Here is a 12831-nt window from a genome sequence, read left to right on the forward strand (position 1 = left end):
CCCCATACAACTATTTATATACATAGTATACAGGGTGATTTTTTAAGCATGCTCGCCCCATTTTTATGCTTAAATTATGCATATATTCAAATTTTGATTTTTGGAATATTTAAGTGTAATTAAAGGCGATATTTTTGAGTACTTAGATTTTTCACAACTTTTAAGGAGTATCCTGTAGCGATACCAACTTTGGTTTTTCAAATGACAACCTATATGTTTTAAAGCAAAATGTGATTCAGATAATTTTTCTGAAAATTTTGACATATTGCAATCAAAATTCGAACGAAAACTTCCAGAGTTATTCTACTTGAAATACTAAGGAATAAGGATAAAAGTCTAATACTTAAATGCCTACGTTGTAAATGGATACACGTACATATTTCGCATTTGTGCTATTGTACACTATTGTTCGGTATTTTATTATAAGTAGGTATACCTATGCTATACAAATATTAACGTTGCCTATAAGGTATAGGTAACATGGATAAAATAAAAAGGATATTATTTTATTCATATTTTCTTTTCTTTTGAAAATTGTCAGATGCAATATTTGGCCATTTAGTAATAAGAAGTGATTATTAACAAATATTTTATTTTTATATTGTAGGATACCGAATTATAATTATCGTATCCATTTACAACGTAGGCATTTAAGTATTAGACTTTTATCCTTATTCCTTAGTATTTCAATTAGAATAACTCTGGAAGTTTTCGTTCGAATTTTGATTGCAATATGTCAAAATTTTCAGAAAAATTATCTGAATCACATTTTGCTTTAAAACATATAGGTTGTCATTTGAAAAACCAAAGTTGGTATCGCTACAGGATACTCCTTAAAAGTTGTGAAAAATCTAAGTACTCAAAAATATCGCCTTTAACTACACTTAAATATTCCAAAAATCAAAATTTGAATATATGCATAATTTAAGCATAAAAATGGGGCGAGCATGCTTAAAAAATCACCCTGTATATCTCCGGTATTTTTCTTCACGGGCTGGCCAAGTCCGCCACCCTAGACATCGCGTACCGTTGCCTCTTCGCGGACCGGCATAAGCCAGCCATCCTAGACATCTTGTGCTGAAAAACTCTTCTCAAGCCGGCCTTAGCCCGCCGCTTTAGAGGCTCGTACGGTGGTGGCCGCTCTCACTCAGCTTCTGCGGCCTGTCGAGCCATAATCTCACCTAGTTAATGCCTAGCATTTAACATTCTAACTATCTAAGTAACACTTAAAAAACATAAATTGATAATAAATATTTAATAATTTATTGTATGTTTTGTTTTATTATAAATATATTTACTCTCATCTTTGGAATAAATTGAACATCAATTGGGATGAAATTCTTTTTAAAATAAGTCATCATATTATAACAGCTAATTGGTACCTAATATTGGGTATGCCTCTACAATCTAAATGTAGTACATAATATTATTATACATGTTTAATACGAGTAATATGTATTATTTAGTCATTGTTATCCCTCAAAAAGTGAGTTATTTATATTTTATCTTAGTTAACCCTAATAGTAAAGTAGTAGCACAGATTATATAATCTGTGGTAGTATGTATGTATAAAGGCTATTTGTACTGAGATAAAAATGTAATATTGTAATGTATAGTTGTTAGCGAGTGGTTTTTTTTTTTAGTTATATTATGGGCCGGTCAAAATGTTTGCCCCCCCCCCCTCAAAAACTGGAATTACGCCACTGAATAGGAGTATAAAAAATATAAATAATTATAACTAAGGTTCCTGCCAATAGTTATATAATAATTGAGAGGTAATGTTAGATATCTGTTTTATTTTCTACTCTCATAAGAGCTGAAGAATGATAGGTACTAGATATAGATATTTAAATAGCGCTATTACCTTAATTCGGGTGTTCGGATGGTTCTCGAAATCGTGTATTCAAAAATTTAAAACAAATACACCGTACAATATAATTGCGTGCAAAATATGCCTACAATTAAATAATCGCAATTAATATTATATTATTTTAATGCCTTACCCCTAACTCTCAGCTGCCTGTGGTCTATGCTGTAAAAGTACTAGGCGACACAACGTGACTATTACTCAAAAAAATTAAACGCACTGATAATCGCTCAACATAAAGATTTCAGATGCCCCTCGCAGAATTTGATATTTGAAGGTTGTTGCTGTTGCGGATAGTGCTCATGAACTCTCTATAAGGGGACGAAATGGACATGCTGACTAGAGAGGGCTATGCAGGTGGTCGGATAAAAAGGTTTTTTCACACATCCGAGAAGTAGATTTCTCCTCGGCGGCAAAGATCTTTTCCAAAAATAACTTTTCTCTGGCGGCCCATAAAAAAGCCACACGTCCTACGCGCCTAACCGTTGCAAGTAGGTCCAGACTTCTTAATCGGTAATCGTATATTATTAATTCTTTATTTTTCTCTATGACAATAGTTTCATTGGAGATGTCCGATTTCTACATGCGAAAGCCTGTCTGTTATTTATCAACATTTTAAATTTATATAATTCTTTATAATTATCTGTGTTGTGTGAGCATATCATTACACAGGGGTGGATAAGAATTGTTTATTGTGTGAAACGACTTTATATCATTGAACTAGGTAAAATGTAACGCTTCCATTACAGTGACTCTCTATAGACGCCTAATATACAGCAGACCGTTACTCGCCAACCAGATTTTATAAATTTAATTCATATTTTACATAGGTGCTTACACAAATAAACTGAATAAAGTAAATTAATAGCATACTATACAAAGATTTGTTTATTTTTATTAAAATACAATTTTACAATGTTATTTAAAAGGACGTGATATGTCCGCATGTGTTGCCTCCGTCTTAAAAGTGCATTATATAGTAAATTGTACGTTCGTGTAGCTCCGTTTGCTTAAAAATTAGAGTGAATTGACCTCTTGTAAAATTTAAAGGTATGATTTTTATTATATTTAAATTTTAAAGCAAGTTATGAGTATTTTAAGATGCACAAAAAATTTACAATTTTAAAATACTCATAACTCACTTTAAATTTAATATATAATAAAAAGCATATGAGGTTGTCTAGATGATAATCTTACCTTTAAATTTTATAAGACGTCAGTTCACTCTAATGTTTAAGCTAACGGAGCTACAAGTGTTCTGCTGAACGTAAAATTTAGTATATAATGCACTTGTAAGATGGAGAAAACGCACTTGCGGGTATCACGTCCTCTTAATTATAGGTACATATTTTTATATACATATACATATTATACAATTTTTACATAGTTATTTTGACATAATATACATTAATTTTCATTTAAATTATGAACAATATTTTATACATCATATTAATTAACATATTATTTTATACAATCGTCATTTCTTCTTGCAAGGCTAACAAACCGTGCCTATTTGATAATTCTAGTGGCTACGAACATATTAGATGGTCTATGGTACAAGACATGCGGCCACATCTTACAAACAATGCCACGACTTCAGTCAATTAACATCTGGCCATCATCCACGAATGGAGGTGGAAGCAAATAAAACATTGGTGACCAAGGCACTAAATTTTCAATGAGGGGTGGTGGATAGCAAAATCTTGACGCTGCCACACAGCATGGCAGTGGTGGTGGCTGTGAAGTGTGAAATAGTGCTGGTCCCACATAATACTCCGGCAGCGGTGGTGGAGGGAATGAAAAACCAGAGGCAATCACACAGTCAGCAGATGGAGGTAAAGGTTGAGAACAAAACATTGCCGGGCCCACATAATATTGGTGTGGTACTGAAAAAACCGGCGTCTCCTGCAGTGACGTTTCCGTCGGACATTCAGACGGCGTCTCAAACTGCCTTTCAGATGGCCTTTCATGCGGTCTTTCCACCTGCGTGCCAATCTCTCTCGTCTCGACCACTGGGTTTTCAACACACTACAAGGATAATCACACATTATTTTTTTTCACAATAAAAATTTATTTTACTATATTATATTCAGTCCTGTAAAAAGTACTTTTTTCAAAGTTTATAAATTATCAAATAGCTAGAAACATATTTTTCCACTGTGGACCAATGTATTTCATTAAATTAATTTTTTTACATTTAGTAATATAAATATACCGATTGAAAATGTGGTTTAATAAATGAGGTTTAGTAGTAATAGCCATTACCCTCCTCCATCGAGGACTGCAGTATCATATTGTAAATATAATAATTTAATATATATTGTAATTTTTAGTACCAGCTTATCGAGTGTTTCGTCCATTTGTGATTTATTTTCTTTATCAACACTGGTTTCTCCGCAGCTCATCACCGGAGTAAATATGTTGATTAGTTCTTTAATATTGAACAACGCATACAGAAGAACGATCATTTTTTGAAGTTATAAGAATTCTGTGGTAATGAATAACGGACGTCTGCAATGTAAGCTTGTCGGATATATAATGACCAATAACTTTAGATAATTTAAGGCAAATTGTTTTAATTATACAGTTGTTAGTTGATATTCGTTGTCATGTCAACTAACTGAAGCCAGCATACTGAAAATATTATTTTTATTTTTTATATCATATTTAACAACCCAGCTGTATATCGGTGGTTTAGCTGCTCGTTTAAAATTATGTATATAGTATATATATATGCTTTTTGAATAATATCAAAAGCTTACTAGGTATCACTGAGAAAAAATCGTATGGAGGCCCAGGGAAAGATTATTATGATATTATTCCATGGATCCGGGCTTGCGAATATCAATTATATGATATACCTATATATGAAATATATTTAGCACTCTATACCAGGTAGACAAACCATAATATGTATAAAATATAACTAAACACACGATACAATTTTACTATTATATTATAAACATATCTATATCTATATCTATACTTATACTACTATATAAAATGAAGTCGCTTTTTTTTTGTTCGGCACAAACTCCGAAACTACTTATTCAATCGTCGTGCAATTTTTTTTTAAATTAAAGAGGGCATCACAGAGAAGATTTAAGGCAAAAATTAGGCCGATTAAGTTAATAAATAAATAGTTATTATTAATTAAAATAAACGTGTAAATTGGATACCTATATATATATATATATATATATAGGTATCCAATTTATATATATATATATAGCTGACCCGGCAAACGTTGTTTTGCCTAATTTTTTTTTTAAAATTAAGTTTACCCGGTGAACTTAACGCCTTCAAATAAAGTCTAGATTGATAATAAAATTCAAGTATTCCATTGTAATGAATTGTTACAGAAATCAGTATATTGCATTTTGATAAACAATGTTTTTCGTTTTGTTTTTTGGTGCAAAAATAAACAACGATGACGGTTTTCCAACACGCGAACTGGCAATGTACAGCTGCCCGTGCGAAAAACATGGAAATTCCAAATTGATCCCACAGACTTCCAACGATTGGCCTTGCGATTTATTGATTGTCATCGCAAAAGCCAATCTAATGGGAAACTAAATCCGCTTAAACTGAAATGGAAGATCTGTTGGAATGATCGGAATTCGTGGGATAAGGACTTCCTCCCCTTTGAAATTGCCCTTGATGATCGTTGATTGTATTACATTGTTCATCAGTTTCTTGACGGACAATCGTGTACCATTACACAATTTAGGAGGATTTAGATTCCGCAACATAATTATGATCGATCCCACTTTTACCTGTAAATTATGCGGTGGAGTTCCTGGCACATCAAGCGAGTTCAAAAATTCTGTCGGATAGTTGACCGCTTCGTTTTCGTCGGTCGTGCTGTCAACGAATTTGTATGAATGCAGTTCTCCAGCAATTTTACTCTGAATTGTAAAATTCAAGCTATAGACGTCCTTATTCCTCGCTGCTAGTATTGCCCGTTCATTCATCCAATCAAGATTGTTATAATTGACCTCAATGCTTGGGAACACTTTTGTAATGAGTTCTTCCTTTGACGATGTGAACTCACAAAAATTTGCCGGAAACGATATTAATCCAGTCATAACATCAATCGGAATGTGTCCATTACCAAGCGCCAGCAGTTGTCTCGAGAATTCAGCAGCCGATGGGTCGTTTTGCAACGCAACTCTCATGTTCGTGGTCAATTTCAACTTCTTGACATGCCGCCACAAAAACGACGATTTCAGGCATGCATTAATTTCATCGGCAGCAGTAGATTTCGGAATGACGGGAAGTGTTTGACGGAAATCTCCGGAGAGCAATATCATTGCCCCACCAAATCGTTTCGAATTACCTCGTAAATCTTTCATCGTTCGGTCAACTGCCTTCAAAGCTAGTTTATGTGCCATCGTGCATTCATCCCAAATGATGATTTTGCATTCTCGCATCGATTTCGCTGTCGCTGAATTCTTGGTCGTTGTGCACGTAGGCTTGTCAACCATAAGAAGATTCATTGGCAGCTTCAAAGCTGAATGTGCAGTTCGACCGCCTTCCAACAATGTGGCAGCAATGCCAGAGGATGCGACAGCCAATGCAATTTGTGATCTTGACCGAATTGTTGCCAGAATCAACGAAATAACGTTTTGCCTGTCCCTCCAGGATCATCGAGAAAGTAAATGCCTCCCGTTCCATCATTAACAACCTTCATCAGCGAATCGTATACATTCTTCTGCTCGGCATTCAACAACGGCACATTTTTTCGGATTCTTTCAGCCTGCTCATCTAGATCATAGTTTTTCTCTCGCTGAAATTCAAGATTGAATGCAGTGTGCCTCGAACGATTTGGCGCTGGCATTCCCAAAGTTGACAACAGACTGCCGCACATGAGCACGCACATGTCTTCGATCAGAACTAATGCTTCGTTGCGCATCTCGTCGTTACTTTCAATATCAAAATTAAAATTTGTCGTTCGAACTCTGTGCAAAATGTCATCAACCATCTCGTCCTTGTATTTCTCCCACAATGCATTCGGGTTTGATGGATGACATGTGGCTATGATGATCGCAAACAACGTACGAATTTGATTTCCTGGCGCAGAAACGGTTGCATCGGCGAGTGTTAAGTCCCAATGTGAATCGTTTTCGAGCAAATTCAAGCATTGGCAAGCTTCCCGAAAAGTTGTGCACAGTACACCATCGACAGTACGCAGGGAATTGAAGGATGTCCGGCCCCTAACGTTCACCAGCATTCGTCTTGGCATGGATGAACTGTGTATATTCGTCCGAGGGAATCAGTCGAATAGACATCTGCGAAGCCAGCAACAGCATCACCTTTCTTCCTGCGTTGAAACTTCTTTGATGTAGCATTCCATGTATAATATCGTGGCATTTCCGAATATAGTAAAGTCCTCGCGAACGGATCACTTTCGCTTGTCGAAAAAAAATTTGTCAATGTCGTCGCTGGTGGTCGTTCTGCTCTTTGCGCTGCGTTCGCTTCCGTAAAGTATACACGCTGGCCGTTCTCTAAGTGAACTGCCAAATGTACGACAGTCGGGTGACGTTCATGAATTGTAAATGAAAACAGCCGCCAAATTGCCTCATTACAACTCACGTAACGTCCAAGTTGAAATTTCATCACCTCATCGTTTGCATTTGAATCAGCAATGCCAAACACAGCCATGTCACCATAGGCGCCGACTCCGCGGGGGCAAAGCGGGCGATCGCCCCCGTACATTGATTTAACGGGGGCAAAAGTATTATTTCGCCCCCGTGCCCCGTTGTGTACAATAATAATTATTTGGTTAAAATACCAGATTATAACATGAAAATATTCATTAGAACATCGACGATTGTATATTTGTATAATACCTAAATATGATCTATAAATACTATAGATCGCTTGACGCTCACTACTATTTGGTTTTATATTTTGTCTAAAAATACATCTGTCATTTCAATTTTTCCCGAAATATAGAGACGGAACTGATTTTATTACCATTATAGTATATAAACTAAAAATTTTCAATTCACATATTATTTATAAATTATAAACAAATATATTTATAGCACCCTAGAGGAGTATTAAAATAGAGTTAAGGGACAATTTGGTAATTACTCCTCTCGGTAAGCAAACTATAGAATTACTACTATAGAATTTTTTTTCACTTAATAGAAGAGTTTGCCCCCGCGCTAATATCTAAAAGTCGGCGCCTCTGCATGTCACTCCCTTTGTTCACATATTTGCAAACATATTTGACTTGAGTAACTATTATTATTATTATTATTATTTTACTCTAAAGTTCTAAGTGTCTATAATAAAAAATGTATATCAACCAGAATATAAAAATATTTTTTTTTTCGATTTTTATCGATATTTATATTATTATTTATATTTTTATTTTTATCTGCTAGAGGGCGCCACCGGTGTAACTAAGTTCTTGTCTCTAAATCTCTAACTCGCAGGAGTTAGGTCCATAATTTATGTTATAAACCAGCTCCCCGACATTCCCTATCATTTAAAAAAAATTTGAGCCAAATCGGCCCAGCCGTTCTCACTGATGCAATTTCGAATTTTTTGTCTCCATTTTTATATACAGGGTGATTCTTTTATCAAACAACACTCATTATTTCAAAAACTATTGACTTTTTCAAATTTTTTTTTTTTCAAAATTTTAGAACCATCTTGTTCTAGAACTATATATTTTTTAAATATTTTCACCCTTATATTTATCAGGTTAACCATTATCAACTTTTGATTTTCAAATGACAACCTATACTTAAAATTTCATAAATTAAAAAGGCTATTTTTCAATGAATTTTCACGTTTAAATTTTCATTTTTCGTTAATCCGTTTACAAGATATAGCCTCCCAAAGTTGGGTAGTGTTTGTGTGTTATAGGTGTATGTTAGGTGGTATTTACACACAGACACCATATAAGTGTTGTTTGATAAAAGAATCACCCTGTATATAGATTTATTATTGTACATATTATATACTGCTAATAACCAAGGCAGGTATTGTGCGCTCGCGTCGCCTGGCAAATACATAAACATTGTTATCCAACGGTGGATTACAAAAATAACTCATCAGTTTTTATAGGAAATCCTACAATAGTTTGCCAGTTTTGTTCTGCTCTGAGATGGAAGGATGAATACAAAACCTTATGTTGCTCTAATGGCAAAGTAAAATTAGATGGTATAATTATACCACCAGAACCATTGAATTCCCTTCTTAATGGAAGTCACACAAAACATAAACAATTCACACGCGATATTCGTTATTACAACAATGCTTTCCAAATGACTTCATTCAGAAGCAACCAGGTAGTTCATAAAGGGTTTATGCATACCTTTAAAGTACAGGGTCAGGTTTACCACGTTGCCGGCAGTCTTTTTCCATATCATCCTGATGACCATAAATTTTTGCAGATTTATTTTATTTCCGATCCTGATACACAAGCATCTACAAGATGTAACATAAATTCAAGAGAGATCCTCGACAACGTATTAATGAGATCCCTACAAGTCATGTTAAATACTCATAATAGACATGTAAAGTCTTTAAAAACAGCCATTGAAAGCGTTCCTTCTAATGTTACAGACATTGGTAATTCACTCTAACAAAGTTCCGAATGGTGAACATCGCGGTCGTCAACGAGCAAAGTAGCCGTTATAATTACAGGACAACAATTCGACAAAAGAGACATTGTACTGCGATTTCGTGATGACAATCTTCAAATAATTTCTGAATTGCACCGTTCCTACGACAGTCTTCAATATCCATTAATGTTCCCCTACGGTGAAGGATACTTGTAATGATATGGTAATGGATACTCGATAGATATCCCTCAAGTCGATCCTGTTACTAGAGTTCCTACACCAAAAAAGTTTCATGTATAAACTATTATTGCTATCGCATAATAGAACGCCATTCATGATTTCTGAATTTAAATCAGATTTGCCTTTTAAGTTTAAACGTATTCAATTTCCCGTTAAATTAGCATTTGCAATGACTATAAATAAAGCACAGGGACAAACACTTAACGTTGCTGGAATTAACCTAAGCGTTCAATGTTTTTCTCACGGTCAACTATACGTCGCCCTGTCACGTGTGACATCCAAATTTTATTTGTATATTTTTGCCCCCGATCCAGAAAAAGTTGATAACGTTGTTTACAAAGAAATTTTTTAAGTATTTGAATAATTATCAAAATACTGGCATAATTCATATCTTTTGTTCCATCCATAGTTATACCTACAAAATGTACATACACAATTTACATACATATACAAAAACAAATTTTTAAATATTATGAATAAGAATCCGCGGTGGCGACGCTAAATTTATATGGCTACATTACCACGAAGACGTGACTAAAAGTGGTCTAGAATAAAAAGACATCCAGAAACATCCACAAAATAAATAGCAATTTAATATCTGAGAAATCTTGCAATAGCGAAGCATTGCCGGGTCAGCTAGTTTTTATATATTTATATGCATTAAATTTGGTATTATCTAAGTCAGCAAATATTCCAAGTGTTAGAAACTGCTTTAGTACAATTAAAGAAATAATTGCTTTTGTCCATAGTTCAGCCAAAAGAAATTTTGTTCTCAAGCAAAAATTAGGTTCCGAGTTGAGTGTCTTATGTGATACAAGATGGGTAGAACGACACGAATCTTTAATGTTTTTTAATGATAATTTATTACAAATACTACAGGCTTTAGAATGTATAAGTACATGGGATGATCGGATGATGTGACTTCTTCTTCAAAATCACATTGCTTTATTCGTTGCTTAACTACTACTAACTTTATCGTCTCTGTAAAAATTATTAATTTAATTTTTACAATAACACATTCCCTAAGTAAAGCACTCCAAAAACAAAGTTTGAATGTGAACACCGCCACTGAATTTATTAATAATACTAAACAAATTATACAGAATGAAAGATGCCAAGCAAATATTACATTTAATAGGTAGGATTTGGAAAACCATTCTAGACATTTCAGAAAAAAATTATATTGTTCCTTGTATGCCAAGGAAACAAACTTGTAGGTCCAACATCTCATCTGATACCAGTTGAAGATTATTATAGAAAAAATACGTTTATCCCATAATTATAGATTTCAATCAAAGATTTGAAAAAAATACTGTTCCAATAGAAATAGTTTTATCGTCTTTACTTCCAAAAAAAATATCTCATTTAGATACTGAAGAACTACAAAGAGTAACATCACATTTATGGGATTCAGGTTATGTGATTTTAAAATATTTACACTTAACATGCTTATAATTCATTTAAAAATTAAAATATCGTAAAAAACCAACATGAGAACACAGATAATGATCCTACCTAAAAGTTTGTCAAATCACTCTAATATCAAAACTATCAGCACACTATTATTGAATCTCGCGAACGAAAATTTGCTATATAGTACACGTGTAAGACGGAGACAACACATGCGGGTGTAGCGTCCTCTCAATATTTACTTATTATTATTTAAAATTATATTTACTGCATATGAACAGATGTACATTAGTTAGTTGTTACCTACCTTAAGTTCTAATCATTTAAATCAGTTGACGCAGTTCTGTTGTGTTGACAAAATTAAAGTCTTATGGCCGTCTCGAGAGCGAGTGCTAGCGTCTCCGGATGTTTAGGGTATGATTTTAATATGATTCTCTTTTTCAACCAACTGCAAATTTGTTGTGCTTATTATTGAATTAATATTTATTAATTTACATGTATTCATATTATAATATATTGATATCAAAACATTGTAATACTATTTATATACGTATTTTATAAAAAATTACTTTTTTTTAAATTATATAACTATGTTAATGTAGCCCACTTAAGAGCCACACCATCGGGAATATTCACGATTTCCTGATTGACCTATATAAATGATATAAATTTAAAGATAGACAGAAAAAAAGACCATAAAAAAAACCTGTGAATATAAACACGCACCTAGTTTTTGTTATATTATTGTTATAGACTTTAGTTATAACTTATAAAGTAATTTACCTATTATAATGTCATTATTATTTCAATAGATACAAGTTTCATTTTTCTGATTAAAAATTCAATAATCCTATTCACCAGGTTTGGTCTAAATACATAACTACTCAGTACTCACACCTTATAATTATATCATGCAATTAATAAATAATAGAAAATAAATTAAATACAGCCATACAGCTTAGACATAAAAAGTTATTTTAATTTTTGTACACAATATATGCAATATGTTCCTTTTAAGAATATGTGATAAATGATAGTTTTTTACATTATTGCATTATGATGAGAGCAGAGAGGAGTAATTCAGTAGTAACACTACCCTGACCAACTTGTTTTTTTTAATGTAAATTATTCTTTAGATTAATCATTGAGAAAATCTCGGCACTAATTTCTTTTGAGTCTTCTATGGAGAGTTTCAGGAGTTGTGTTATATGCCCACCGGCCACCACTATAAAGACTATAGAGATGCTTGTTTTACAGAATATAATAACGCCTGTATGTAGGCATCTTATCTTAAATATTTTGCTTCTGCGCAACAAGACTATAGTATATTAGTATTAGCATTGATTATAAATAGTATTACTACTATTTATAATCAATGGTATTACTATCTGTCCTGTCGGCAATTGAGTCTTGAACTGGACTCATTCAAGTTAAGTAGTATAAATTGATGAAAGCCTTTTGATTTTAATGTGGACAATGTGGTGAGACACCATGGTGAAAGGGGACTGTTAATACTGTTAATAGGTTAGACCTAAGTATTTAGCCAATTGAGAGGTGAAGATTTTAATATTTCTAGAGACACCATAAAACAAGGAGGAAGGCAAAGAGTAAATGTATTGTTTTATTAAGTTATTTGGATTAGTTAACTTTTATATGCTATTTTTTTACCAATCAGTTATGAGATCTTGATGAAATTGAAGATTGAGAGAAGTGATGACGTGTGGATCTTGA

General features: G+C 33.4%; 3 protein-coding genes across 4 annotated transcripts; all 3 read right to left on the reverse strand.

Moving 5' to 3' along the window:
• Positions 1–2737: 2737 nt before the first annotated feature.
• LOC107165062 (uncharacterized) lies at positions 2738–6366 on the reverse strand. Of its 2 annotated transcripts, none has more exons than XR_016191063.1 (2): positions 4204–6366; positions 2738–3895 (listed from the first exon to the last, which is right to left on the reverse strand). XR_016191063.1 is itself a non-coding variant. In XM_015513116.2 (2 exons), the coding sequence occupies exons 1-2, from the start codon at positions 4333–4335 to the stop codon at positions 3464–3466; spliced, it is 564 nt and encodes a 187-aa protein (XP_015368602.2). In that variant the 5' UTR covers positions 4336–5440; the 3' UTR covers positions 2738–3463. The 2 variants fall into 2 exon arrangements, 1 of the variants encoding a protein (XP_015368602.2); XM_015513116.2 differs by having other exon boundaries at positions 4204–5440.
• A 113-nt stretch (positions 6367–6479) lies between these two features.
• LOC149057272 (uncharacterized) lies at positions 6480–6851 on the reverse strand. The gene has a single exon (XM_089223356.1). The coding sequence runs from the start codon at positions 6849–6851 to the stop codon at positions 6480–6482; it is 372 nt and encodes a 123-aa protein (XP_089079482.1).
• A 239-nt stretch (positions 6852–7090) lies between these two features.
• Positions 7091–7585, reverse strand: LOC107165061 (uncharacterized). Its single transcript, XM_015513115.2, has one exon. The coding sequence runs from the start codon at positions 7583–7585 to the stop codon at positions 7091–7093; it is 495 nt and encodes a 164-aa protein (XP_015368601.2).
• Positions 7586–12831: the final 5246 nt, after the last annotated feature.

Source organism: Diuraphis noxia, unplaced genomic scaffold (genome assembly GCF_037042655.1).
Source record: "Diuraphis noxia isolate RWA-SAM2 unplaced genomic scaffold, SU_Dnox_SAM2 contig0003, whole genome shotgun sequence".
Lineage (NCBI taxonomy): Eukaryota > Metazoa > Arthropoda > Insecta > Hemiptera > Aphididae > Diuraphis > Diuraphis noxia.